The 26,312-nt window shown below is 39.0% G+C and overlaps 1 protein-coding gene across 8 annotated transcripts in view; it reads left to right on the top strand.

The window, feature by feature from the left end:
• Positions 1–26,312, top strand: part of PLEKHA7 (pleckstrin homology domain containing A7) — a 144,670-nt gene that overhangs the window by 43,310 nt on the left and 75,048 nt on the right. Inside the window, exon 1 of one of the 8 annotated variants that reach the window (XM_063158551.1) lies at positions 5,873–6,066. The exons of the other annotated variants lie outside the window; for them this stretch is intronic. Coding sequence (XP_063014621.1) covers positions 5,996–6,066 — 71 coding nt within the window. The 5' untranslated portion in view covers positions 5,873–5,995. Of the gene's footprint in view, positions 1–5,872; positions 6,067–26,312 lie in introns of those variants that run through there. 8 annotated transcript variants of the gene reach the window in all.

Here is a 26,312-nt window from a genome sequence, read left to right as displayed (position 1 = left end):
AGCTCAGGTGTTCCTCCCTGCCCCAGAAGACACCCTGATGTTTTACTGCTGACAGGAATGTTTCTTGTTCCTCCTGCAGAATGTTCCAGGCTGGTTCAGACAGCTGCAGGGCGGAATGGCCTGGCTGGGAGCACAGCACTGGTTACACAGCAGCCTCCCTGTGCCTGTGGGTGTGCAGGCAGGAGGATTCACTGCTCCAGTTCAACAGGACAGGGTTATCTCTGCCAGGCACGGTGCCAGCCCTGCTCAGTTACTCATGAATCCATTGGGAACCTTTGGCCACAATGAAGAGTTGTTTAGCTTCTACCTGAGCACTTGCTGAACAGCAAAGAAACATGCACTGGCTATCTGACATCTAGATGCAGATTGCAGTGTATTAATCTCAGTTCCAGTGCATGATTTTTACCCATGTTTGATATCACACAACATGTGTGAGAGCCATTGAGAATTTTGAGAATTCATGGCTGGCTGCTGAAACATCTGATGGTAAAAGTTACCTGAGCTGCGGAGTAGCTGAAGTCAGTGATGATGGCTGTGTTAATGTGCAAAGCCTGAAGAAGGGTGCAGTCTCTTGAGCAGCCAGAGGAGAGTGAAAGGAATGGAGCCTTCAGCTACCTATAAATGTGGAGTGCCAACTTGCAGGAAGAGTGAAAAAGGAAAGGGAGGGAGGTGTGTCACCTCTGGTTTGGGCACAAAGGCTGGGATGGTGTGCTTTGAGTATTCATGGCAATGTTTGAACAGTGCTTGAACAGTGATTTTGACTTTTTGATGTGTTACTGGAATGTGCCAGGTCAGTGGAGGCTGTGCAGGCTGTCCTGTAACTCCTGGTACCTTTTGAGTAATGCTGGTTAGGTGGCCTTGCAAGTCAGGGTGATGGTGTTGCACTCTGAACACCTTTACAGCCTTTCTAGTAAAGTAGCTAAGAGCAGTTTTATGTTTCAGCTAAAAATAAATCTTGTTTAGATAAGACTTTAATAACTCCTTCCCTCCTTTTCCAGATTGGAAAAAAAAAAAACCCAAAAAACATTACAAATATGACTTCTTAATCCAATAAGAATGTCTGGAAGGACTAAGGTAGCAAGTAGACATGTAAGTCTAGTAACTCCACTATGAGTTCTCAGATATTTAGATTAAATTTGAGACTCTTTTTTCAGATATGGGAATTACTGGTCTCTACAGCTTCCTCAAAGGAGGCTGTAGCCAGGTGGGGATTGGTCTCTTCTCCCAGTGACAGAACAAGAGGGAATGGCCTCAGGATGCACTGGAGGAGGTTCAGGTGGGACTTCAGGGAGAATTTTTTCACTGAAAGGGTTGTCAGGCATTGAAACAGTGCCCAGGGAAGTGAGTACTCTTAAATCCCTGGGGGTATTTAAGAAACAACTGGAGGTGGCACTGTGTGTTGTGGTTTAGTTGACAAGGTGGTGTTTGGTCACAGGTTGGGCTTGCTGACCTTGGAGGCCTTCTCCAACCTTAATGGTTCTGTGATTCTGCAACCTCAATGGTTGTGTGACCTTAAGATAAAGCTTCTGGATGCAGAAATGTGTCTGTACCTAAAATATAACCTACTGCTGTCTTCCCATAGCTTTTACTTCCCTATTCCTTGAAGGACAAATCCTTAATGGAAATAAATTCCTTAAATTTCAGGTACTTTATACTTCAAGGCTCATACTATTTCTGCTTTATGGAGTTCCATCAGTCTTGTCAGCCTGTGTGATTGCAGGGAGGCGTGAGTTGGCATTTCACTTTGCAAGGGATGTCTTCATCTCTTCCTTTCCTCTCTTCACTGTGAGGGCAGTGAGGCACTGGCACAGGGTGCCCAAAGAAACTGTGAATTCCCCATCCCTGGAAGTGCTCAAGACCAGGCTGGATGGGGCTGTGGGAAACCTGATCTAGTAGTGGAAGTTGTCCCTGTCCGTGGCAGGAGGTTGATCTTTAAGGTCCCTTCCAATCTGAGACATTCCACGTGAAGTGTCCTTTTGGAGGAGTTTTACATTTCCAGTTGGGCCCCGTGTTAGCCAGTGAAAGGCTGGGTAGGTCAGATGAAAAAGTACTGGTGAAATTAAAAAAAAAGAAAGGAAAGAAGAAGAGATCCACTTTTTCCTTGGTATCCTCATGTGAGATTTGAACTGTACCGGTTATTAACACTTATTAGCAAAAGAAACAATGTTTAGTGAACACACTAGTCTGTCTCAGGGAAAAGTAAGAGAGACATCCATCAGCAGTGAGGTTAGATGGCTTTCTCACATATTTTATTTTTCTCCAAAGTACTCATGTTGTTTTTAAGTCCTCTTTCCTTCCAGCCACCACTTCTGGGTTGTTTGGGTTTTGGGAATTTAGTTTGTTTATTTGTTTTTCCCTATATAAATATCTAGTTAGTCTTTAACTCTAGGTGAATTTTGAATTTCTAGTGATGGTGTCCTCCTTCATTTGCAAATTTGCCATTATTTTTAGTATTGTTGAATATTCATTTTTGTGTTTTGTACAGGAAGGAGGGAAAGACTTTCCATTATGTCATCTAAGTACTGCTCATTATATTGAATATCTTTGCAATATTTTCTTTGTGAATACTGCTATTTTCCAACTGCATCTAATTTTATTTTACATGTCTTGTTTTTGTTCTAATTCACTGTCTAATTTATTAGACACTAATACAGGAGGCAGCAAAAATATCAAATATAACACTTTAGATGGGAGTAAATTACTGATTTATGGTATTGATGTTACAATAACTTTTGTGTGACACTTAATTCTATTTTTATGAATACTGAACATTTTATGTGATTATATATCAAAATGCATATAATTGTCTACAGAATGCTCTCAGTTCCAGACTTGATGGAATTGATTGCTAGTTATGAGGTTAGTTTCTATTTCTTCTTCAGCCTGACTTGGCTTTAAACAAATTTTCCATTAGTTTACCAAGGATGCTACTTGTTTAAAATAGCTGAAAATGAATTTGTTCTTTTCCAGTCTTTCAGCCTGTTATTGCTTTTTGAACTGCAGCTAGATCTCAGTTAAGTATTTCATACCTGTTCCAGCAGCAGCATTAAATGCTCTAACAGGTCACTTCCTTCAGTACTGAGGTCACTGTGAATTCTGGAGCACACAGTATTTCTGTTTCAAACTTATTTTCTTGGTTTAATTTTGTTCCAGCAGGGAAATAAGTGTTACATGGCACGCTGTGCCAAACAATACTAACGTTGTTATTTTTAAGTGAGCTTGTTGGCTCGGAAACACAGAAGTAAATTTCCAAAAGATGTGACTGCAGTTGGAATGAAACCCACTTGTCTCTTTCAGTGGAGGGGGTGTTTGGCAGGTTAGGTCTGGATCCCAAAAGTAGTTGTGTTCTGCAATCCAGCCTGCTTGTGGAACTAATTAATTAAAAGGGGCACTTGTTAAATGCTGGGTTTCATTGTGGGGAGGCTTTCTCTTTGGTCCTGACCAGATTTTCTCTTCCCCTTTTCTCTGTCTTAAGCCACACTTTCCCTTTTAGTTTCCAAATGACTGAAGTGGTATGATGCCTACCAATGAAGGGCTCTGCTTCTGTAAAGATCATCCTAAATACAGTTTTTGTCTGCCTATTGTCATCTCACTTATCCCCGTCTTTAAATGCTGTGGAATGCTGTCCACCCATTTAAGAACTGCACTTTCCACCATATTTTAAAATTTAAATGGCTTTTATATTTAAATTGAAATTTCAGAGCAATAATGCTTCTGTTGTCTAAGAGCTACGAGCAGGAGACAAAAAAAAAAGCTCTATTCTGAATATTCCCACACATCTTTTCCCTCAAATGCTACAGCTGTTTTATCCCTTCATAAATCTTTAATCAGAGTATTTCAATACTTAATTACAAAAAAAAATTAACCTCACATCATTCCTTTGCTGTCAGGCAGTATTTTCCTTATTATGTGGATAAGCTAGGCATTAAGGGACTGTGTGATTTTTGCAAAATGTCATGGCAAGCCACTGGCAACCTCTAAGGCTCCTAATTTATAAGCCTGTAATCTGCTGACTTGACACTGACATTCTTTTTCAGCTGGCAAGTCCAATGGAAACATCCTAAATCCTGGTGGGGACTAGGGGGAGTCATTCTGAGATGGGAATTACTGCAAAATGTGCTAATGCTGCCATTATCAGTGTTGAGAAGACACCAAATAGAAGATGAGTAAATACACAGAATAAAAGTGCAAGCGTTCCAGGGCTGTGCACACAAGGGAACTCCTCAGGGCCAGCCCCAGCAGGGCAGAGCAATCACTGGCACCTCCCTCAGCAGCTGTGGCCATGGGGAAGCTCCCAGTATTTATCCCAATGTCCCTGATTAGGACTTGGACACCTTTAGTAGAGTTTTCTCTTCCTCTCACATGCGCACAACGTTTTTTTTTGCATTCCCCAAGTAGTTTTTGAGAGTCATGAGTTTTTGGACTGGGTGCTCAATACTAAAAGTGAGAGAGATGATGCCTTTTCAAGTCTGTTTGTAAAATTTCAGCTGATGCCACCACGTTATTTGTGCTTGAATTGCCTTTTCAAGCTTGCTCTTTACAGCCAGGAGAGAGGTAAAAATTTATGCAAAATGATGTACCCAGAAGCTTCTTTGTTTTTCCAGACATCAGTTGGGCAAATAAAAAAACCCAAAACGTTTTTGGGCAGACTGTGCTCTCAGTGTTCCTGGCACTTTTATACGATTTAAGGAATTGGAGCCCTATGCAGTGACTTACTGTCTTTTAAATCAGACTTTAAAAGGTACCTAGGATAGTGACAAAGTTTTGTACCATTTTTCTTATGATGGAAATGTTGATTATAAACTTGGGATAAACCAGGTGAAACTGATAATTCTTTTTCCAAAACTGAGGCAAAATAATATGAAAGTAAATAGTATATCATCGGGTAGAGGTATTAAACCCATCATTTTAATGTTTTCCAGTGCAGCTAGCATAGGTAAAGAAATAATTTAAAAATCTCTTTTATTTAAAATTTTGCTTAAATTAAGGAAATCCATGTGTGAGGGCACTGTACACCTTCCTTAAGAGTAGTGTAGGTAGATAATCATTTAAGTCTATTTGACATTAGCCATGCCACTGGGCAATGCTGTGACTACTCACATGTCTTCCTTTTTCTCTCTTGAGGATGGCATGCCCAAATAACTTTAACGTAACTTACCATTGTGCTGTATATCAAAAGAAACGCTGCTTTTGATATTTCTTTGATTTAAGCAGTAGTAAAATGCTGCAGGGAGGCATGCACATAATTTTATATCTCTATTCAGCAGCTTAAATACCGTGGTTTAAGATTCCATCTCCCGGCTTTTCCCATAGTTGGGGGTGTAGCACTGGAAGGGAAGCAGGGGAAGCTCGGTGTGATTTTTATTTTTTTTTTTTTTTTTTTTTTTTGTGCTGCCGTGGCTTGCAGTGCAGTCTGCTTGCCTATAACACAACAGTGTGCAGTGTCACGTTTGGATGGCGTTGTTGTCCCCACGTCCAAGGTCGCGGATGGGTGCGCTGGGCAGGCGATGCCTGCGGGAGGCTCTGAGGATGCTCCACCCGCAGCGCGGCTCCGGCTGCCCACGGCGTCGGCGATTTGCGGCACTGGCAATGGGTTGTGCTGGCTGCTGGCTGCCTGCCCGAGCGGGGCCGCGCTCCTTGGGCAGCGGGTCCCGGCTGGAAGGCACCGCGCTGGAAGGCACCGCGCTGGAAGGCAGCGGGAATGCGGCTCCGGAGCCGCGCAGGGCGGCCCTTGCCTCGCTCCGGCAGCCGGCTGCGTGTTTATCGTTCGGTAGTATGTGATGTCATGAGGGTGTGGGCTTTGAGGAATTTCACTACTGGGGAAGCACTTTGAAATGCAGGCAGAAGCCTCGAGACCTTCGAGTGTGCGCTGGGTTTCTTTTTAGGTAGCTCTGAACGGACACACAGATGGATACGTACGAACGTATTTTTATAATGTAAGGAATTAACATATGGAATGTAGAAGAGGTTTAAGTGGATACAATACCTGAAGGCGATGTCGAGCCAGTCTGGATTTTCAAACTCCCTTCCTCTGCCAGGATATCCATTCTACCAGGTGTCATGCAGGTATATCGGGTTTTAAGTTTTACCTTTAATGCAGTTGCATATAGAACTGTAGCGTGATATTAACTGATTTTTTTCCCCCCCATTTCTTTGTTCTCAGAAAAAAAATATGAAACTGGAGAGTTAAATACTATTAAATACCTGAAAGCCATAAATACTATTTTAGAATGCTATGTGGCTGACCTTATAGTTAAGTTCACTTTTGTTTAAAGCAAATATTTTTATTTCTAAACATGCTAAATATTTTCAGAGTTTTTCTAACTGGAAAAATGAAGTTGTAACCTTGGAGATTTTTTTAAAGTGAGTTACGTATTCAGATATGTGTATCATTTATTGGGAGCCAGATATCTGTGGTGTTCTGAAATATAGATTTATAAAACGTGAATGATTTTTAAGTCTTTTCATGTATAATTACATAAGGTAAATAAACAGAAGTACTTTCTGACGTTTTGCTTTTAAGACAAGTCACACAAAATGTGCACATGTGAAAAGGTTATAAATACCAGTGTTGTGGTAAAGCTGAATTGTAAAAGCTTATTATTTTATCTTTTTGACTCAACAGTCCTGTTTTATTAATAATCCTCGCTTCTGAAGGTGCTGTATAACAGTTTCCTAGTGAATGGGCTGGATCCTAACCATGAAATTACTCTTCTTGCTGTAGAAGACTGTAATATTGCATAATAATTAGAGGTAATGTGTTACAGTACTTCTGTGGCTGAAAGAGCTCAGGTTTCTGGCACACCTTAATACAGGAATCTAATCTCTCTTTATTGTGTCTAAATCTGAAGTCCTTGCAACAATAACAGAGGGAGGGGAAAATGGGAGTTAGGACAGGAGTTTTGTGCTATTACTCATCTTTCAGTAAGACGTATGAAGAGGTGGATAAGAGAATAAGTCAATTATTAACATACTCAGATCTAGAGAATGAATGTGGCAATCTCCATAAACTGCAGCATAGACAGTGGTTAGTTTGGTAAGGCTGCGGTGATGGTCACTTGTGAGTAGAAACAAGAGTGATTCTGCATAGAGTTGATTTACACACTTTTTAATGCGTTTATTGAAATAAATTCACATGTTTGTACCTCTGTAGCACTACTGGGGCTGTCTGCTCAAGGGTACCAGATTTAGCCCTTGAGAGGTCAGTCACAGTGACTGCTCATAGTTGGCTGTCCTTTGGCCTGACTTGAGTGGATGCTGAAGGCTAGTAACATTTCTCTTTTTTGTCTGGACATTTTTTTTGTGATAAAAAGCATGAATAATCTGGAAATTAGACAAGAGAAATTCAGTAAATGGCAGCTGATGTGAAAACCTTGTCTTCCCACCCATGTGTTAGGTGCTCAGTCAAAGTCACAGCTTTTCACTCCTGCTCCTTAAGATCAGAATGTCCAGAGCCACAACCCAACTCCCAAGTTTCCACAGTGACCTTCTGGACAAGAATGAAGGTCTCATGAGTGGATTCCAAGTCCTGTGTTGTGAAAAGAGAGAGATTAAAGTTCCTGAACTTTTGGATCCCTGTTGCTTATCTGCATTTTGGTTTTAATTCTCTCTTTCTCATTTTTACATGGGTTTAAATAGTTATTCAGCATTTCAATGAAGACTGTGTTTCATACTTCTCAGATAAGATAATTAGTTTCTGTTATATGCAAGTGAGCTTATTAAGATCCTGGTTTATGTATGTAAAATTGGGTGGACTTATTTCCTTTAATGACTAAGTCATTCTGACTTTGCAGCTCTGTTTCAGTACCTAAGAAGAGAAATTCTTTACATTGTCTGCAACCACTGGTAACTGTAGAATATGAAATTAGTAATCCTGCAGTCCTTTTAGAGCTCATCCTCAGTGCAGAATTTTTCTCTCAGAATAGTAACACATATCCATTTTTGCTTGTAATGTTGTTTATAGTTTTAGGCAGTAATGTACCTTACAGAGACAGGGCTGAATTAGTCTCCACTCCAGTTGTCATGTTCTGGTGAGTGAGCTTTTCCCAGTAAAACAAATAGGCAGTGGGACTACTGTTTATCATAATTGGTTTGTGATCATGATTGGTTTGTGATCTCTAGTGGAAAGGTTAGTGTACATTATGCTAGACTTTGACTATGCTATATTGACATTGTGCTAGGCTTGACTGTGCTGTATTGACAGAGGCATTCAGTGCACTGTGGCTGCAGCTGAGATGGCATAAAAGTCCTGAAGAGAGTTCTGGAAAAGCTCTCTCTTCAGGAAGCTTTTGCCATTTTTTTGTAGACAAAACTAATTTTCCACAGATCAGAGTTGTCATTGGGATTTGTTAGTGTTCAGAACGGATTGTGCTTTCTGTTACCCACAAAGAAGAATAGTTTTGGAATAATATTTTTGTAGAAATGTGGATGGAGTATTGCTGGTAGCTGGTTCTGGAGGAATGCAGAGTCAGTGTTTGTGGTTTTCTAAGATTGCTCAGGGCATTGTTTATCTTGGAGATGACCAAGATGCTGTCTCCAAAACTGGGTCACAGAGGGGTAGCATGGTGTCATGGTTGGCTGTGGATTATGGCATTGCATAAGTCAGGAGTTCAGCTTGGGGACTGTGTTTTTTGAGCCAAATTGTACATAATTTTCAATATCCATGTAATGCAGAATTGGTGTTTCTTGCTTTTCTGTATTTGAAGAAAATTTAGAGATAAATATAATTTAGTGATAAAAAATACCTCATTTTTTCTTTTATAAGGGTACAATAAAAGAGATCTGATCTAGGTATTAGTTGCAGAAAAGGTTCTATGTGATTGAAAAACACTTGAAATAATTTATCATCTTTGTTCTATTACTGATTTGGTATTTGATAGAAAAATTCAAAGAAAATATGGCCAACTATAATTTGTCTGCTTCAAGATAGGTAGCAGCAAATGTAGAATTTGTTGTTAAAATTTAAATGGTAAATTTAGCCAAAGTAAGCCTGCAAGTAAACCTGTCATTACTCTGGCTAGTATGGCATCAGCCACAGAGCTTGCATTTTTTCACCTGCTTCATCATGTAATGTTGGGTTTTCTTTGTATATCATATGGTGTAGAAGGAAGTCTGTTCAAAAGCCTTTCAAAATAGTCTTAGCATGTTTGATTTTCATAAACTTAGTCAGTAGAGATTAAGAACAAAGTCTGCACTCATGTCTTTCTCCCAGTTGCCCTGGCATGGCAAGAGCTGTTCATTGTAAGAACATTTGCTATCTCTCATTGCTTTAGGCTGCCAGACAAGAAGAGTGGAGTGTTGTGAGTATTTCTTTGGCAAAGAGAAGACATCTGGTATATCCTAGCCATGTTTCATGGGGGAAGCCAGAGCTGTCAGCTCCACTGGGCTATCAGCAGATTGTAGCCATTTTAGAAAACAGTTGTTGGTTTTGTTTGCCTCACAGATACACGTTCAGGTGCAGTTTTGAATAGGAGTTACATCTCCTTCCTCACATGGAGATGTGAGCCGATACAAAACCCAGCTGTGTCTCAGCTATGGAGCAGCTACTGCTGTTTTTGTGATCTATTTAGAGTTTTGCTGGTGGACTGTGATGCCCTTCAAGGGAGATTCCCCTTTGTCCTAACCAAACTCAGAACCTTCTGCATGCCTGTGTAACACTGGAATTCCTGCTTCCAGCACGGCCAGTGGAAACCACACTTGTAACAAAAGTCTCAGAATCACACATGCTGTTGTACCTCTTCTGCCTGCTAATAAAGAAAAGGGGGAAAACACAGCTATCCAGCTGTTGATAGTGAAAACTTGTAGTCTTGTGAATTCAAGATGAGTCAATTGCACCTGTGCAGTTGTTTCTGAATGCAGGTAATGCAAATTCCATCCAGTCATAGCAGTAGCCTAAGTTACTATGACTGAAACTAAGCAGTGAATGTGCAGGAAAAGGGAAGAGGTTTTGCAGCATTAAGCCACTGCTTTTCTTTTAAAGAGGGAGCCACTGCCCACTTCAAATGTTGCCTTTTGTTAGAATCCATTTTTAAATTAAAAAAAAAGAAAAAAGAAAGCTGCTGTATTTTAGACAGAGGAATAAATCTGGATTGCTTGCATGTTGTGCAGTGTTAGAAGAACAGTGAATGCTTGTAAAGAAACAAATTTACTCAGTTTTCTTTGTAGCATAATTTGATAAGTTTACCTAAATTAAAATCTCTTGAGAGCCCAGGCAAATAGTAATCAAGAATAACAAAAATTATATTACAACATTTGTTTGTTAGTGTTAAGGCAAGTCCTGGAGACCTGGGTAGCTGTTTAATATTGCTGTTGTGAATATTCAGCAGCAGGCATGTGTATGACAGGGATTTACAGTTGCATTTTTCTTGGAATAACTAAATCAGTTGAGCAAAACTTCCTGTATTTTATGTTCTTTGCTAGTTCAGAGCTGTTGCCTTTCCTCTGTAGGGAGGAGAAAGAGGAGGGCAGAGTTTTTGACTAAATGGACAAAATATATGCAAGAACATGGTGTGCTAAATTCACGCTGGCCTTAGAAGCTGCTTCCCCATAGAATTTGTTCTTATATATGGCTACAGCAAAATGTAGCTTTCGTGTTACAAGAGAGAGATTGATCTCTGGTTTTTAGAAAGATAATTCCTTCTTCAGGGCTTGGGAAGAACTACTAAAGAAAGCTGGTGCTGTAGGAGTGCATTAAGTTCAGATTTAGATAAGAGAGGGAATGATTAAAATCTGAAGAGGACAGTTTTATGTATTTTATCCTCTGCAATATTTAAAATGTGGGCAGGCTATTTTTATATTAAAATGATTTAAACATGATATATATATAATTGCTTTATAGGCAAATGAAAAGATTGCTTTTAAGCAAAAGACTTTTTTTTTTTTTTTTTTTTTTGTAAGGGGCCTCATGATTAGAATGTCAGCAGTTATTTGGGCTTGACAGAACAAACAACGCATAAAAAAGCTTCCCATCATAAAAAGTAACTCGTTAAGCAAGATTGGACTTGAAAAAAGAGTTCAGCTTGCAAGGAATAAATCTTAAGCACAAGGTGCTCTTTGAGAAGACAAACTGATGGGAAAACTGTTAAAGGTGAGGCAGGTTGCAAGGTCATCTCTAACTTGTGTCCAGAAGTCAGAAGCATGAGGTGGTGAAGATGTAGATTAAGGTGTGTTTAACATATGTGGTGGAGATGTGATTAAGAGCGCTTTCGCGGCTCCTCGTGGCGCTGCACGGCTTCCCTCCGTTCTCCCTTGGAAAGCTGGAGCTGGTAGGAATGCGTCTCTTACAGAATGCCTCTGATATAGCAAACCTCTTTGCTCCTCCTGGCCTCTTACCTCTTGCTTTCCTGCTGGTCCCCCTTTTTTCCTCGCTCTCCTTTTATCCGTGTTTCCTTCTCTCCCCTGTTTTGTCCCGTCTTAATTGGAAATGCAAAGCCCCCGTGAGCAGGAGATGGACCCAGTCCTGCCCCTGGCTCCCTGGTGACCTGCAGGACCAGCTGTGGAGCCGTGTGTGCTGCTGCTGTCCCAGGTGAAGCTGCTGGCAGGGGTGCAGTGCTTGTGCCACCTCTGTTGATCTCCACCGGGCATTGCCTTCTTTAGGCGTCTCTCTCACCTGGGGCTCCTCAGGTCTCTCTATGCACATTCCCAGTGTGGCTCGGCTTACACTTGCTGGGAAGGGTGTAATCAGATGAACCGGTGCCTGATTGCAACAATTCATTGTAAATCATTCTGCCAGGAAAGAGGAAACTCTGAGGAAAAATGTGAGCATTATGATAATGGTGTCTATTAAGTGTCCTTAAAAGGAGGCAAAAAGAATAAACTGCATGTGGTGCAAAGCAGTAGCTCTGATGTGGACTGCTTACTTTTCTAATTAATTCTGACTGGAAGTTTGAATATTTTGTCTTGTTTACTTTGTGCTTTCAGGTATTTCAGGCTCTTATTCACAGAAATGTAATTGCAGTTCTTCTAATGACATTGATATTTGGGTGGCAGAACCAGTTAAAGCAAGTTCTGCATGGCTTTTTTCTTAACTGTTGTTTTCTAACACAGTATTCATTATGAAGAAAGGAAACAGTCTAGTGCAACTAGAGATTCAGATGTAAAATGTTTTGTACTTGCATTATTCTGAGGACTTCAGCATGAAGTGGCAGTTTGTTCCTTTATTTTTGGAACATTATGCATTGTTTCTGTTGATTTAGGGGAATTTGACTGTGTGTTCTGAAACAAAATTTTGTCTGTGTTGGTGTAAATGTAGGCTGACTTGGTTTTGTCAATGATGATGGTTCTGAATTCTCTGGTTCTTTCTGTTACCACTTCTGCCTCAACAGACTAATCTACTTGCATCATTAAGTTAATGAATTATCAAGGCTCTTAGTTTAGAAGTGTGCTTCCCAAAATTTCTGCTCTGATTGATTCTCTTGTAGCTGAGGGTGCCTGGGTACCTCTTGATTGCTGTTTTAAAATCCTTACAGGGATGTGTGGGGAGGTTTTCTGAGATTTACTTGGAGTATTGTGAGAGTCCAGGTTAAGCAGTAAAACATGGGTCACAAAATCACCCTGTAACACTCTGAGTTTATGCTCTTAATAGAATGGTTTTGAAATTAAATATGGAATCTAAGTTTGAGTCTTAGAAATTGAGCCTATAGAGAAATACTGTTCTTTCCAGTATACATGAAGGAAATTTTGGCTTGTGTGAAATCCTGCAGTTTAAATAATGGTCCTAGAAGTGGTCCTGGTTTATGAAGCATTTCATTGATAATCTGAGAAATGTAAACTAGGAATTTGTTACAATTTTTATTGGAGGAAGAAAATTGAAGTACTGGCAGAAAATTTGTGAAGCATAAATTTGCAAGTTTCTTCTTTATGCAAATTCAAAACTTATTAAATCATAAATGAGGGCATTGCAAAAGCTTACAAGTTGTTTTTAAAACAATTAACTATAGGAAAATTAAAACTAATGCTGTGATTTATGTTGATATTTGAATAAATGTCTGCTAATATTTGAGTTATAACAAATTGTTAAATATAGATTGTATCTATTCAAATCAGATATGGGTTATATTTAGTCTCACTTTTCATGCTGTTATTTTGGCAGGTGTGTGATTTATGACATTGCTAATCCAGTTTCATGAGTCCTGCAATTCATTTGAAGGACATCTTCCTGCAGAAGAGGAGAATAAATTTGAGCACTTAGTAAATGGATGCTTATATATTTCATTTTTAGACCTTTAGCAGAAAACCAGACTACTTTTTTCTCACATGCTGAGTGAGGAGAGCCATCTTAAATAAGACTCTTACTTAAGCAGACTGTTGGTCCTGTTGACGTGGAAATGCCTCTGTGCTGCTGAGATGACTGCAATGCAGATAATGCTGATGGTGCTTGCCTTTTCAAAATTTACATCAGGTTTTCAGCTCCTGCAAGAGGTTTCATTCACTCATGGCTTTGGGTGAGGAATAATCATCTGCTGAAACAGACAATTACAGCGGAGAGGGCTGTAATGGCTGAGATTATGAGCTCATGTGGGGAGGGTGCCAGGGCACTATGCTGGTGTGTCTGTCTGGGCTATGACCTGCCCCAGTGAAAAATCTGATCCCATTGAGCTCTTCCTCAGAAACTGAGCCCTGTGTCGTTTTCAGACATCGTTGCATGTTATTCTCTTTCCTTGGAAGCTCTTGGGTGCTGTGCCCTTAAACTTTGCTTGCTGTGGCATTGCTGGCTCAGTTCTCTGTGGCTCCTGCCTTCTCCTGCAGTGGGACAGCATCTCTGCTCTGTTCTTGCACCTTTCACATTTCAGCTCTGCCTGCACTTTGCTGCCCCTCTCCCTAAGGTGTTGCAGACCTGCCCATTTTCCCTTTGGCTTTGTAGAGCCTCCTGTGAGAGGCCTTGTCTCTCTGCAGGGCTGCTGCAATATTCTTGGAGCTCTGTAGCCCTTCCCCTCCTCTTCCCTGTTCCTAACTAAATAATCCACATTTTACCTGCTGCTTTAACTACATCATCCATTTGAAAAATCCGTTTCTTGGCTCTCCTGTTAAACTGCATCAAGTTCAAGCTTGTCTTTCTTGCTTTAAGACATGTCATTAGCTCTGTCCCCACTCTGGTTTTTTACAGGTTACTCCCTCTGCTTAAGCCTATTCAGAAGTGGATGTAATAAAAATTACTTGCTTTATGCTTGTGTGCTGTTTACCAGGTAAGGTTTCTGGATTTGAAATACATCCTGGTTTATAGAATTCATAACTGTCGGTTATTCATTTATTACTGTTCTGAAAAATGTAATTGTCTGGTCTTTCCCAGCTTCTTTTGGCTTTTACTGTTTTCCATTCCCTCTTCCTGTCCCCTTTCAGGTAAAAGCTAGAGTGTTGCCCTTCATTTTCCTACAGCTGCTCTGTCCTTTCCATTGCTCTTAAAAAACAAAAAAGATTGCCTGAAGGGAATAAGGGAAGTAAAAGAAAAACTTAAGAGTATTACCTATAATTGTAGAGTCTTTTAATTGTGCCTTTGTCTTCTGTTGGAGAGAGTGAGTTTTGAGGTGATTTAATAGGTCCAGAAATACTGTTCACAAGAGTTTCTCTGCTGTGACTTGTTCCCACTAATAAGTCGGCATGTGTGTATTGATTGGAAATATGTATTTGTATTGTAAATCAACTGGATTTTATTTAGAATGATTTTCGTGTGTCCACCAGCTATTTCTGGTGTTTTAACTCCAGCTTTTCTGAGCTGTTCTGTATCCCTGAAGAACAGTAGGAAGTGTTGGTATAGCTTTTAGATGGGGAAAGATGCAGTAAATTTTTCATTCTGATTTTGGCTTTTCATGTGGAAACCTTCAAGGCAGGTTTGTTTTCTCCCTGCACTGTACTACCATAGATGGATAAAATGCAGAATGTGGCCTGTGTCAACTTGTTATACTAAAATCTCAGTTCACAATTCAGAATTAAAGAAAAGCAGCATGGATCTATTAGTGCCTACTAAGAGTCTTTCATGTTCCCTGGCAGAAGTGTTCTTCTTTTATGGATTTATTGCTGCTGTCTGCTGGGCTTACTTTATTTCCATGTGCTGAAAACATTAGGCAAATGTGCAGTGGATTTGGTAATGTAAACTTTTCTATTGCTTTGCACCATGGGTCTTGATTTCACTCCATTGTACTTGCTCTCTGTATTCTTTTCTGCCCACTCTCACCCTGCTGGGTCATGATGTGCTGCATTACAGATGCTAAAAGCTCCTGAAGATAAGCCCCTTATTTTAAAGTACAAGCTGTTCTGTAAACCTCAATTGCTTAAATGTCACAATTTTGCATGTTTTAAAACCTAAATTTTCCCAACAATCAAGGCATTGAATGTTTGTACTTTCAAAGTCTGCATAGTCTACTTACTGCAGTGATTTGAAAGAAACTTCCTGTATACTTTATCAGTATTAATGTATATTAAAACAGTATTCTAAAATGTTCTCTACTCTTTCTGGTTTCAGTTTAAACTAGAGTAAAGTGTGGTTTGTAAAAGTCCACAAACATACTCCCATGATCTTTGTTTTTTGTATTATGAATGAATTTTTGGAAGTTGAAAGTATTACAGATAGAGAGTCACTGGCAGCATTTATTCTTTTCTGCTTGAGTAGAGGATGTGTCAGGAGTTTGACTGCAACGGGAGTTTGGTCTGAAGTTCTTTGAAACAATGCTGGTGCCTAATTAGTTCTGTTAAGCAGTTGTGTCCCAATACGTGAATCTACTCTGTGCTGTTATTTTTAAACTCTTGCCTATTCCTTGGTTGCTTTTCCAGTTGTGAATGTCCTCATGCTGCACATTTGTCTTGACAATTTATTCAGCTTCTCCTTGCATCACATATAACATAGTAAGCCCTGCTTGAGTGCCAGCCAGAACTTTCTTGGTAGAGTGATCATTGTTAATCTGCTGATCACGGTGAAGTGCACTGATTTGGAAGTGGAGATGTGTAAGTGTTGGGACATGTGTCTTGGATCAAAGCTGTACATTGTGTTTACTTCACAGAGCTCTGATGAAATACTGGCAGCCCTGACTGGAGCCCAGCCGGAGGCACCTTGTGTTGTGCAAGCCATCGTGGTTCAGGTTTAGAAGTGTAGTTCAGATGGTTGAATTGGTTCTTTCAAAGAAAGAAACCCTTTTTGGACAGTGGAAAGAAAAACTGCTATAGACCAGGACTGATAAACTCAAATGGCATGAATTGCCCTGTGAGAATCTGCAGGAACTGGTTGGAATGCAAGAGTTGCTTTGACTAGGCTTCTATGCTGCCGTCAACTTCCTTATCCATGACAATATTTATTTACCTTTAAAGCCTCAAAGTCAGAACCATGCCAGCCACCATGATACTCAGTACTAAGACCATCTTTTTGAGCTCAAAACATCATTGGTTTCCAAATAGCATCTCTGGCTTTCTTTCAGCTGCTGATTTATTCTGGATTCAAAGTTGTCATGGCAGGGCTTGGGTTATGATGTGCTCATTTGCACATGTTGCTGTGCTCTGTGGGAAGTACTCACACAGAAACTGAGGAAGTTTTCTTTGGTGTTTGCCAGCACAGAAAGCAGAAGTGGGAGGTACCCATAGGACAGAGGTGACTTCTCAGTATTCCTATCAGACAACAGGAAAGCAGCTGCGTGCACATCAGTTAATGTTTTCACAAAGCCCCCTATAGTTCTGCTACTTGGCCAGATGTGATTGGTAATTTGGTGGTTGCCTAAGCAGATGTTTTGCATTCTTCTGGAAAAATGTTGCCAAAGAAATGAGATCAGCAGCAGTCACGCAAATGGTGCTTCAAGAGGTGAAGATTGTTTCCCTGTGTCCTGACTATATCTACCACCTAGCTTGGTCTTCTGCTGCCCTTCTTTGATTTATTCTGTTTGTTTTGATGGGTGCTTGTTTGTTTGTTTTGAGATGAAAATGGTAATAATTTAGCCTTATGTTTGTAATGTACAACACTCTTGTGTTTTGAAAAGTACCAATGCCCTGCAGTGTGTTTCAAAAAATGTGTTGTCTGTTTGCTGCCTGTTTGGATCACTGTGTTTTGGTGCTTGCATGAAATTACATGGGAATCTAATCTGATGGATGCATGGTCATTGAATAATCACTAGGAATGCTCTTGTAAGAGTATCTCTGGATTAATTCTTTGAGGATTTCTTTTTTTGTTTGATTAGGGAGGAGCAAAAGATTTTTAACTCTGGTTGTAGTGCCAAAGGACACTTACTTGAGAGGGACAGCTGGTATGGACTGGTATGGACAACTGGGTACAGTTTTGAGGCAAATAATTTTGTGGTGTAAGCAAAGGAGAACTTTTTCTCTAAATATTAAAATTTCTAAGTATACAGCAGAGTATAAAATGTGCATTTTTTTTCTATTTCCTACTTTGGAAGTGGTGGTTGTAGTTTTAACTTAGAACTTGTTTTCCCTAAAGTTAAACTGCATGCTGAAACTTTGCATCCTTAAAAATATGATGTTCATAATTGCTCCTAAAATGTTACTTGCCTTTTATAACATGTACCCTGATGAAGTTCTTGAAGATCCTTCAGGAAAATGAGCTAATGGTTGAAATAATTCCAGTAGCTTGATTAATATGATTAATGCTATAGGTGTCTGGAATCCGTTGCTTCTCCTTTCTGCTAGTAAAACTAGTGCTTTTCATTCTGATCAACAGAAATTAAATGCTTCTGTGCACAGAACAAACTAAAGCATTCACAGTACTTGAGAAATTGCCAGATATGAGGGCTTTATAATCCAACAGATAAAATTGAGATTGGCTTATTGGCTCCTCTTGTTTTAGTTTAATGGGTTCATGTTGGTAGTTGATACTGGCTTCCATCACTTCATAATTTTATCTATAAATTTTAAAATATAAGGAAACCAACATAAAAGTGTTGTAGAGCACAAATGTAATTAGTTATTGCTAATAGATGAAGTCTCTTTCCCAGAACAGAGGAAAGCCAAAGATTGCAGAAACAGAATTGTTCTTCTTTTCCCTTTTATGTATTATGTTGATGGGATATGATGGAGGTGCAAGTCAGAGTGCTAAAGATAGCCAGGAAAATGTTTGGAGTGATTTAAGATAATAACTGGGTAGTTGGCAGAATGCAAGTTTATTCCTTTATTTTAGATTTGACTTTCAGGGATGCTTCATCTTCAGTTAAGGATATAGTAAATTACTAAGGAGCTAAGATCATTCATTTCTCACCCCACTTGTGATACTGGTTAAGCTTTAACATAGAATCAAATTTTACTGTGTAAAGGAAAGTACAAAATGAGTGTGTGTGTATAAAACTTGTTATTTTTATTGTTGTTTTGGTGATGATTTCTAAAGGTATTACTCTAAAACCACTGTCACACTGTGGATTGTTCATCTTGAATTCTGATCTTTTTTTTCTTTGCTGCACTAGAAAATCTTATCCATTGTTCAAGTGAAATCCACTGCATCTTAGCAGATGAAATATATTGTAGCACAAATAACTTGCACATCTCCGTTTCTTCGTAATAAGCACAGCTATGAGTGATCAGCTCTAAGACAAATAGCTAGATCTGACACATCCTAAAAAGGCTTGAATTTTTCAATTGATACTGGCAGTTCCTATCAATTGAGGCTTTTGTGAAAAGGATTGAATACCTTAATATTTCATAAAAACCTCTATTCAGGCACTATGTTAGTGGTTTGCTGTCTTGATCCAACCCAGTCTGGATTCAAGGTATTGATGTAAATAATTCCAGGAGTCCCCCTGAGTTGCTTGGTTCCTGTAGGAAATTTGACTGAAATCAGTGTTGGTTATAAAGCCTCTACTGGTTTTAATGATTAACTTCTATAGCGTGATAGCTTAAACAAAGTAAATACAGGTTATTAAGGATATGGATTTTTATTTAGTTGATTTTTCTAATCAGTACACATGCCAGAATTTTTTTTTTGGTGCTGATTTAGAACATTCTGCCTCTAGAACTTGCTGGGTTGTGTGAATAAGCCTGCTGTTGTTAAATGGTGCATTTTAGAGAGGCAGTCATCACTGTTGCTTGATCATGGTTTGGGCAAATATACAGAAATAAAGGGCTTTGACTCCCTACCACTTCTTGCCCTTGGAATAATAAGCAATTCAACACTAACTCTTCATAGAAGGCCACTTCTTTTTGGTAGAAAAATATCTACATGTTTTTGAAGAATAGCTGACTTTTCTGCTTCATTTAGTGTCTTGATGAGTTCTGGATGACAATAAAAATGATGCCCTTGACTTGGAAAAAGTAATGAACCAAATCATTGAACTACATAAGAAGTTAAATAGTAAGATGAGAAATTTTTTATGCACTGCATCTAACAGCCATGTACTTTTGAACATGTACTGTTCCTTTTTTGCCATCTGTGTTCTTTTTAATGACTTCATGGTTTAAATCACTTTCTGTGAAAAAGTTATTTCTAGACATTTTGGAGGCTTCTGCAATGTTTGTGAAGTACTTGGCTACAGTTCCGTGCTGTCGGTACTATTTGTGGTATTAGTGAAGCTGTTTGCTTCAGACATGAATTCTTCAAATATTCTATTTTATGCATCCTCCCAAGATTTCCAGTTTCCTGCAATGTCGTTTACTTTCAAGAGATCAGTAGTGAAATCATGGTTCTCCATGTTACACTGCCTTCTTGGTCATGTCAGGATCTTGCTGATCAATAGAAAGTCACTCATTCTCACTTTATCAAACATGTTTTTGTTCTCCCCATTGAACCTGAAACTTGTATGAATTTATGCTTTCCAAGTGTCCTTCTTGAATATTTGTTTTGGAAATCTTTCATGGGAAGGTTTTTCCTGGGCTGAATCCATAGTTCGTAAGGACGTGATGTAGTATCAGAATATTTGCTTTGTTCCTGTGTGCTTCTGTTGTTTTTATTGTTCTTCATATTGCATTTGGGGGTTTTTAGCCTGGGGAAGAGGAGGCTCAGAGGGATTTTTGTCACTGACTCACTACAGCTGCCTGAAAGGAGGCTCTAGCCAGGTCTCTCCTCCTGGGCAACCAGCGACGAGAGGACACAGACTTAAGGGGTGTCAGGGGAGGTTCAGGCTGGACATCAGGAGGAATTTCTTCACAGAAAGGATGATTGGGAATTGGAATGGGCTGCCCAGGGAGGTGCTGGAGTCACTGTCCTTGGAGCTGTTTAAGGAAAGACTGGATGTGGCACTCAGTGCCGTGGGCTGGTGGACATCGTGGGGCTCCTGGGTTGGACTCGATGATCTCAGAGGTCTGTTTGAATTTCTAATTGCACCTGTGATTCTGAATCTGTATGAATCTGTCTGCATAATCAAAATGGAATGCTTAGTGGTCCAGTTTCGTTGTTTTTCCCCTTGGGATGTGAACAAAGGTCCTTAACATCAAAAGAAAATGGGATTTTTTCTTTTGTGTGCAAACTGTCTACATTCCCCATTCATTGACATTCTCTGAAACATATACAAATACTAGTTTCCCCATCATTTTGTCTTTTTCTTAATTTATATATTCTTGTATCATAGGATTTTTTCTTTATGTTTCCTGAGAGGATATGTCATGGTAGACAAGAAGTCAAGTTTTTTCTTTGTTGTGTGATCTAACCTGATCCTCAGTAATCCAACACTGAGTCTTCACACAAGGATGCTCTTCTGATAGAAAAATATGTTATCTCCTGAGAATAGTCAACTCCACTTCTTGTCCTTTGCTACTTGATTGATGTTCAGAATTTGCTTCAAATATTATTGTCTGATGGTAAGCTATAGGACAGCTGCAAATAACAGCAAATTATGAGATTACCAAGGTGTACCCATTTGTGAGCTTGCTGGAGAAAAACATGGCTATGTGGTTGTGTAAATAATTGATGGAGTTTGTACCTTGTAGTAGCTTGGAGAAGAATTAACACCAAATGTTCTGTTTTTCATCCCCTTGTGTATTTTTAGCAGGGAACTGAGAATTTTTTTTAATATCCAGAATTGTTTATGCATGCTGTGAGCAATGAATAGCCCGGTCAAGGTGGAGAATTATGTTTAAGAATCTGCAGCATTCAGAGTGTGATGACTTTTAATTAATTTTTTTAAACAGTATCTAACTCATTATATTTTTAAAAGCTCACAGCTGCATTTATAATTGGCTTTTTTTTTTTTTTTCCTTCCCCAAGACTAGAAAAGACAAGATATCTTGCTTTCAGCTTTACCTGCACTCCTTTGCAGGTAACCAACCAATCTGTGGGGATATTGGCTTGGGCAATCAGTCCCTCATAAATATTTGAGATTTCCTACTGAGGTGAATTTAAAAACTCAGTCTGCATTGACATGAAAAATATTCTGCCAGCGTCCTAAAAATCATATTTACCAAAGTATTTGATAAATACCAAGTGTGAAATCTGAATGTGAGGAAATAAACACAAAGAGCAGAATATCCAAGAGGGGGAAAAATCATATAATTCTTGCCATTTTAAATTGGTAGTTCAATTTTTTATTTTTGAAAGTAGAATTTAGTTTCACTCAAACTGTCAACAGAATGAATTTCAGTAATTAAAACTCCTATTGTCTTCTCCAGGCATGGAAAGGTTTTTGTTGTTGTCATGGTGACAGTTGAGTGGCAAGTTGAAAGTAAGTGCTACTGAGAGCACCATTATGAACATTTGCAGTATTTCAGAAAGGATTTCAGGAAAAAGTAGGATTTCTTTACCAGGTTTTCAAAAGACGTATGGGGGACATACACTCAGTAGGGGAAATTCTGCATTCTTGATTTTACAGTCTCCACAGTGTTTTACCCCTGTAAATTCCATGCTGATTTTAAAGATGATGAGGGAAGTGAGATTTACAAGGTACAATTATGTTTGTAAGTTGTGATTACATCAGGTAGTGCAGCACTGAAGTTTTGTGTTTGTCTCAAAACTCTGCATTCAACAATAATCCAGTCATGCACATCCTCCTTGCCACACATATTTTCTTCAAATATGAGATGCTTTCTTTAAGTTCTGAGAGTTGTTTTGGGAGAAATATTTTAATTCCCAGAGGTCATTGTTATTCATCTGGCTGCCCGAGTTCATATTTTTCTTGCCGTTGGTAAACAAGAATTAATTTATAGTAGCTTCCTGATAATCAGCTGAATTGAAGGTTTCTCTTGGATTTCAACTGGTGCAATTTAACACCTTTAATACCTTTATTACATGGAGGACATTTAATCAAAACCTACATGCCTCTACTACATGTGTAAAAGATCAACTTTGTGCATTTTGAAAACTTCAATCTTTAGGAAATCTGTGTGACTTCAGAAACATCTGGAGTCTCAAGGTGAAAACTTCAAGTATGCACGTGTGTTCATACGTGTGCATATCTTAAATGGATGTTTCTTTTTGCATATGTGTCTACAAAAGTACAAGAAAATGTACCTGTAAACATATTTGGGAGTGGGGGGGGAATGTTAATTTTTGAGTTGGGAAGTTCAGGAAGACTTGTTTTGTGCAGACTGCCGCTGAAATAGTTGATGAACTGAAGGACTGCTGTGCTTGTGGAGGAAAATTCCATTGGAACAACAAGTATGCAATGAAATCTTCTCCATAATTGTGCATTTGGTCAAATTGGTCAAATTTTTCTCAGAGGTGCTGAAATATCTTAGATCTGAACTGTCATTCTGTGCTTGTAAACCCTGGCAGGATTTGGTTTCATTTGCTGAGGAATAAGAGAACTGAGGATGTTCAAAGCCTTTTTTCTGTTTGTTTCTGATTCATGACTTTATGAGCTCAGTGATTCAGAACATGTTCTTACATGAAAAGCAGTGTTTAAACATGAGGTTAAATACATTACATTAAGAGCACTCAAGTGTATTTTTTACTGCATGCAAGCTTTAGGTATCATTGTTTTCTATATTTTCTCTCAGTAGACTTACACTTTACAAGATTGCCACTCTCTCTGTTTTAGCTCTTCCTGGAGGTAGTGATTTTTAAACTCTTTTTGCAAAACATGGCACATAAGAATTGTTCACAGACGGGCACAAGGTGTCCAGCTTGGTGTCCATTGATCTTAATTCTGCAAACAATGAGAAATGTGAGTTGTCCCATTTGAAGTGTTTGAACTGAGCATGTCTTAACATTGTTGTAAGTAAATCACAGATTCCAACTGTAGTCAGTTTTTCTGTAGTAGTAGGTAAATGCCATCTCAGTTTTTTCAGGTTTCATTTTATGGATTTATTTTGGTCCATGAAGTAATTCAGATATTACCAAGGCAGTAATTTAGACTTATAGGTGATATCATTAATATGTCTCAACTATGCAAAGGGTATTATTATTATTCACTATTGTAAAAGTTCTTCCTATTCTTTGGAAATTGTGGCTTCTGTCTGCAGAAATTTTCCCCTTCCTAATGAAGATAATACATTTTCTGGTTAATTATCTAAACAGTATTTATTTTGTTTGTCTTAAACTGCTTTGTGTTTTAAACTGTGGTGTGCTTTTTTTTCTTAATAGTAAAAATACCTCTGATACTGCAGTCATATTGACCATTATAAATCCTTTCCATTAAGGGAGTTTTTAGTGTGATGAGTAATTTCTAGGCATTTTCATTCAAATAACAGAGAGAGTACTGGTTCAGAAACTACAACAGCTGATTCTGTTCCTGTACACGAGGGAAAAATGCACACAAAGGTTTGTCATTTAAAGAAAAATGAACAGAAGAATTTGAAAATAGTTTTTTAAAACATGATGAATATAGGCAATATGAAGCAAAACTCTTTTGTGATCCAGTGAGCGAAAAATGTGGTCTCTGCCTTTTGTGTAAAATAACCATCTTTCACACTGGAAAATAATAAATAAGGGCCTAAAACTCATGCTTCATTCCTTAGTCCTCTGCAGGAACTCTGCTTCTTGCCAGTTAAAATAATGTGATTAGACTTTTAACTACAAAAATATTTGATGGACAAAAGCATGTGCAAGCCACAAAAATTTGGCATTTTACAAGTTTTATCTTAATCTGTATTTTGTTACCTGCTTTGTAGTAATGCTTAGTTTATGATTAGGAAGTGTTACCTGCTATGGTTCAGGGTTATGTGGATGTTTAACTAAATTATATGGTTTTAGTTGCATTAAGTGTTATTCGTGTTTTTTAGAAGTCTTAGCTGTTAAAATTTGTTCTTAGAAACTCCACAATGGAAATACAGAGATGCTGCACTGTAGTTTTCTCTCTTTGGTCATTCTAACTTTTCAGTAACAAGAAAGTGATTGATTGTGAATGGAAACATCTCAATAAATGGTATTGCTGAGAAAGGTGAAGAAAATACAGTAAGGAGGAGAAAAAGTGTGCCAGAGCAACGTTATTTTGCAACTCAAAGGCTTAGATTCTAATTTTCTCTTATGTTTTGGTGCCAGCTTGTTGCAGCTGCTGATAGTTCTCCATGAATGAAGAGTGTAAAAAGTTAATGGGAAATATTCTTGAGAAAGGTTGAGATGGGTGTGTCTGGAACTTTTGCTGGCTTTTGGAAGTTAAAATGTGTCCCTGCTGCCTGTGCTCCTAGTTCAGGATTTCTGTAGTGACCACAGTGTTATGACAGGCTGTTTGGATTGCAAGTAGTGCATAGGGGAAATCCTGCTGGAGGGTGAATAGTTTAGAGAGATTGGGGGTGGAGGAGCCTGAAGCAATACATTCACTGTGTTGCTGTGATATTTAGAGGTAGGAATGTCTGAAACATATTTACAAAATAATACTGTAAATACAGGCCCTTAGAAGATTAAAAATGAAAAGTTTTCCAAGGCTCTGTTGTATTATGGAGGTTGCAGTTAAAGTGGTGTTGTGAAGACTGAATTGAGAATCCCATTTTAATTATTTCCTGAGAAATCTGCTAATTGATACCATTGAGATTTAATTCCTAGATACAGCTGCTGCCTGCTAATGTCCCACATTCTGCATTCTAAATTTTCTGCATTTTAAAAAGTCTGCTTAATTTGGAATCTCATAGGTCAGTTAACACTTTGGTTTTGATTCGTGAATTTATGAATACATAGTGATCTTGATTGTAAATGTTGTTTAATTATACATTAGTATAACCTATATGTTTATAATTTGATTATAATATTGTTACACATTAATTGCTGTGTGAGGAAGAGGACAGGGTAATTCTGTGAAGAACTGGAACTACCTGTACTTGGAGCCCCAGGGAACAGTTGGGAGTTCAAGGAACAGAAGAGAACATCTCAGTTGTGGAGGATTAGGAAGCAAGGAAAATCCCTGCAGTGTTTCTGTGACTTTCTTTGGCTGCTGGAAATTTGTTTGCCTAAGGGAAAGTCCTGTGACCTGAGCTGTCTGTGTGCAATGCCATGTGCCTAATGAAGGACATAGGGGTTTTTTTTGCTGGTCCGGCCACTCGTGGTGGTTTTAGGTGGCAGGAGTTGGTTCCTGATGGTTTTCCAGTCAGGTGGGTCCAGCGGGAGGCTGTGAAGATGATCAGAGGGCTGGAGCCCCTCCTGCATGAGGAAAGGCTGAGAGAGTTGGGGGTGTTCAGCCTGGAGAAGACTCCAGGGAGACCTTATTGAGACTTTTGGGTATTTAGAGGGAGCTTATAGGTGGGGATCGTTTCATTATTGGAGTGAGGTGATAGGAGACTTATATTTGGAGATCCCCAGATAGGATGTGGGGCACTGGCTTTCAACTGAAAGTGGGCAGGTTTAGATTAAACACCAGGAAGAAATTCTTTTCTGTGTGGGTAGTGAGACACTGCAGTGTTTCCCAGAGCAGTGTTGGATGCCTCATCCCTGGAAGTGTTCAAGAACAGATTGGATGGGCTCTGACCCACCTGTTCTAGTGGGAGCTGTTCTGCCCATGGCAGGGGGCTGGAACTAAATGGTCTGTAGGGTTCCTTGCAGTATAACCCCTTCTGATTCTGTGATAACTGCACTGGAGTGACATTGCTTCCTAGAAAAGCATCCCATTACCTGAACTGAATGCTATTTTAATAGGATCCAGCTGAAAAGTACCCTAGCTTTTTAACATTTATGTAAGGTAACAATAGAGCTAATACCTACTTCTAGTATCTTAAATGACCTCTTTGCCTATTCTACCGAATACACAGACAGAACAATTCTACAAGCATATAATGGAGGTCAGGTTGTACAAACTATTAATGCAGCTTACAGGACAGTCCTTGAAAGAGTTCAGTTATTCCCTTCTATTTGTTGCTTGACTTATTAATGATTTTTTTATTCTTCTGTTGGGAAGCAGTTAGAAATGTGGCATGTTGCATGTGTCTTTGGTATGTGGTACTTGGCATTAGATGAAGGTTCCTTGCTTCCAAAAATAGTTGGTGTTACATGTCATGGATATGGATTATTTCTCTTCTCTTAAGAATTTGCTCTTAGC

The sequence above is a fragment of the Melospiza melodia genome, chromosome 6, assembly GCF_035770615.1.
Source record: "Melospiza melodia melodia isolate bMelMel2 chromosome 6, bMelMel2.pri, whole genome shotgun sequence".
NCBI lineage: Eukaryota > Metazoa > Chordata > Aves > Passeriformes > Passerellidae > Melospiza > Melospiza melodia.
The sequence above is the reverse complement of the archived record's forward strand: the minus strand, read 5'-3'. Positions and strand labels throughout refer to the sequence as shown.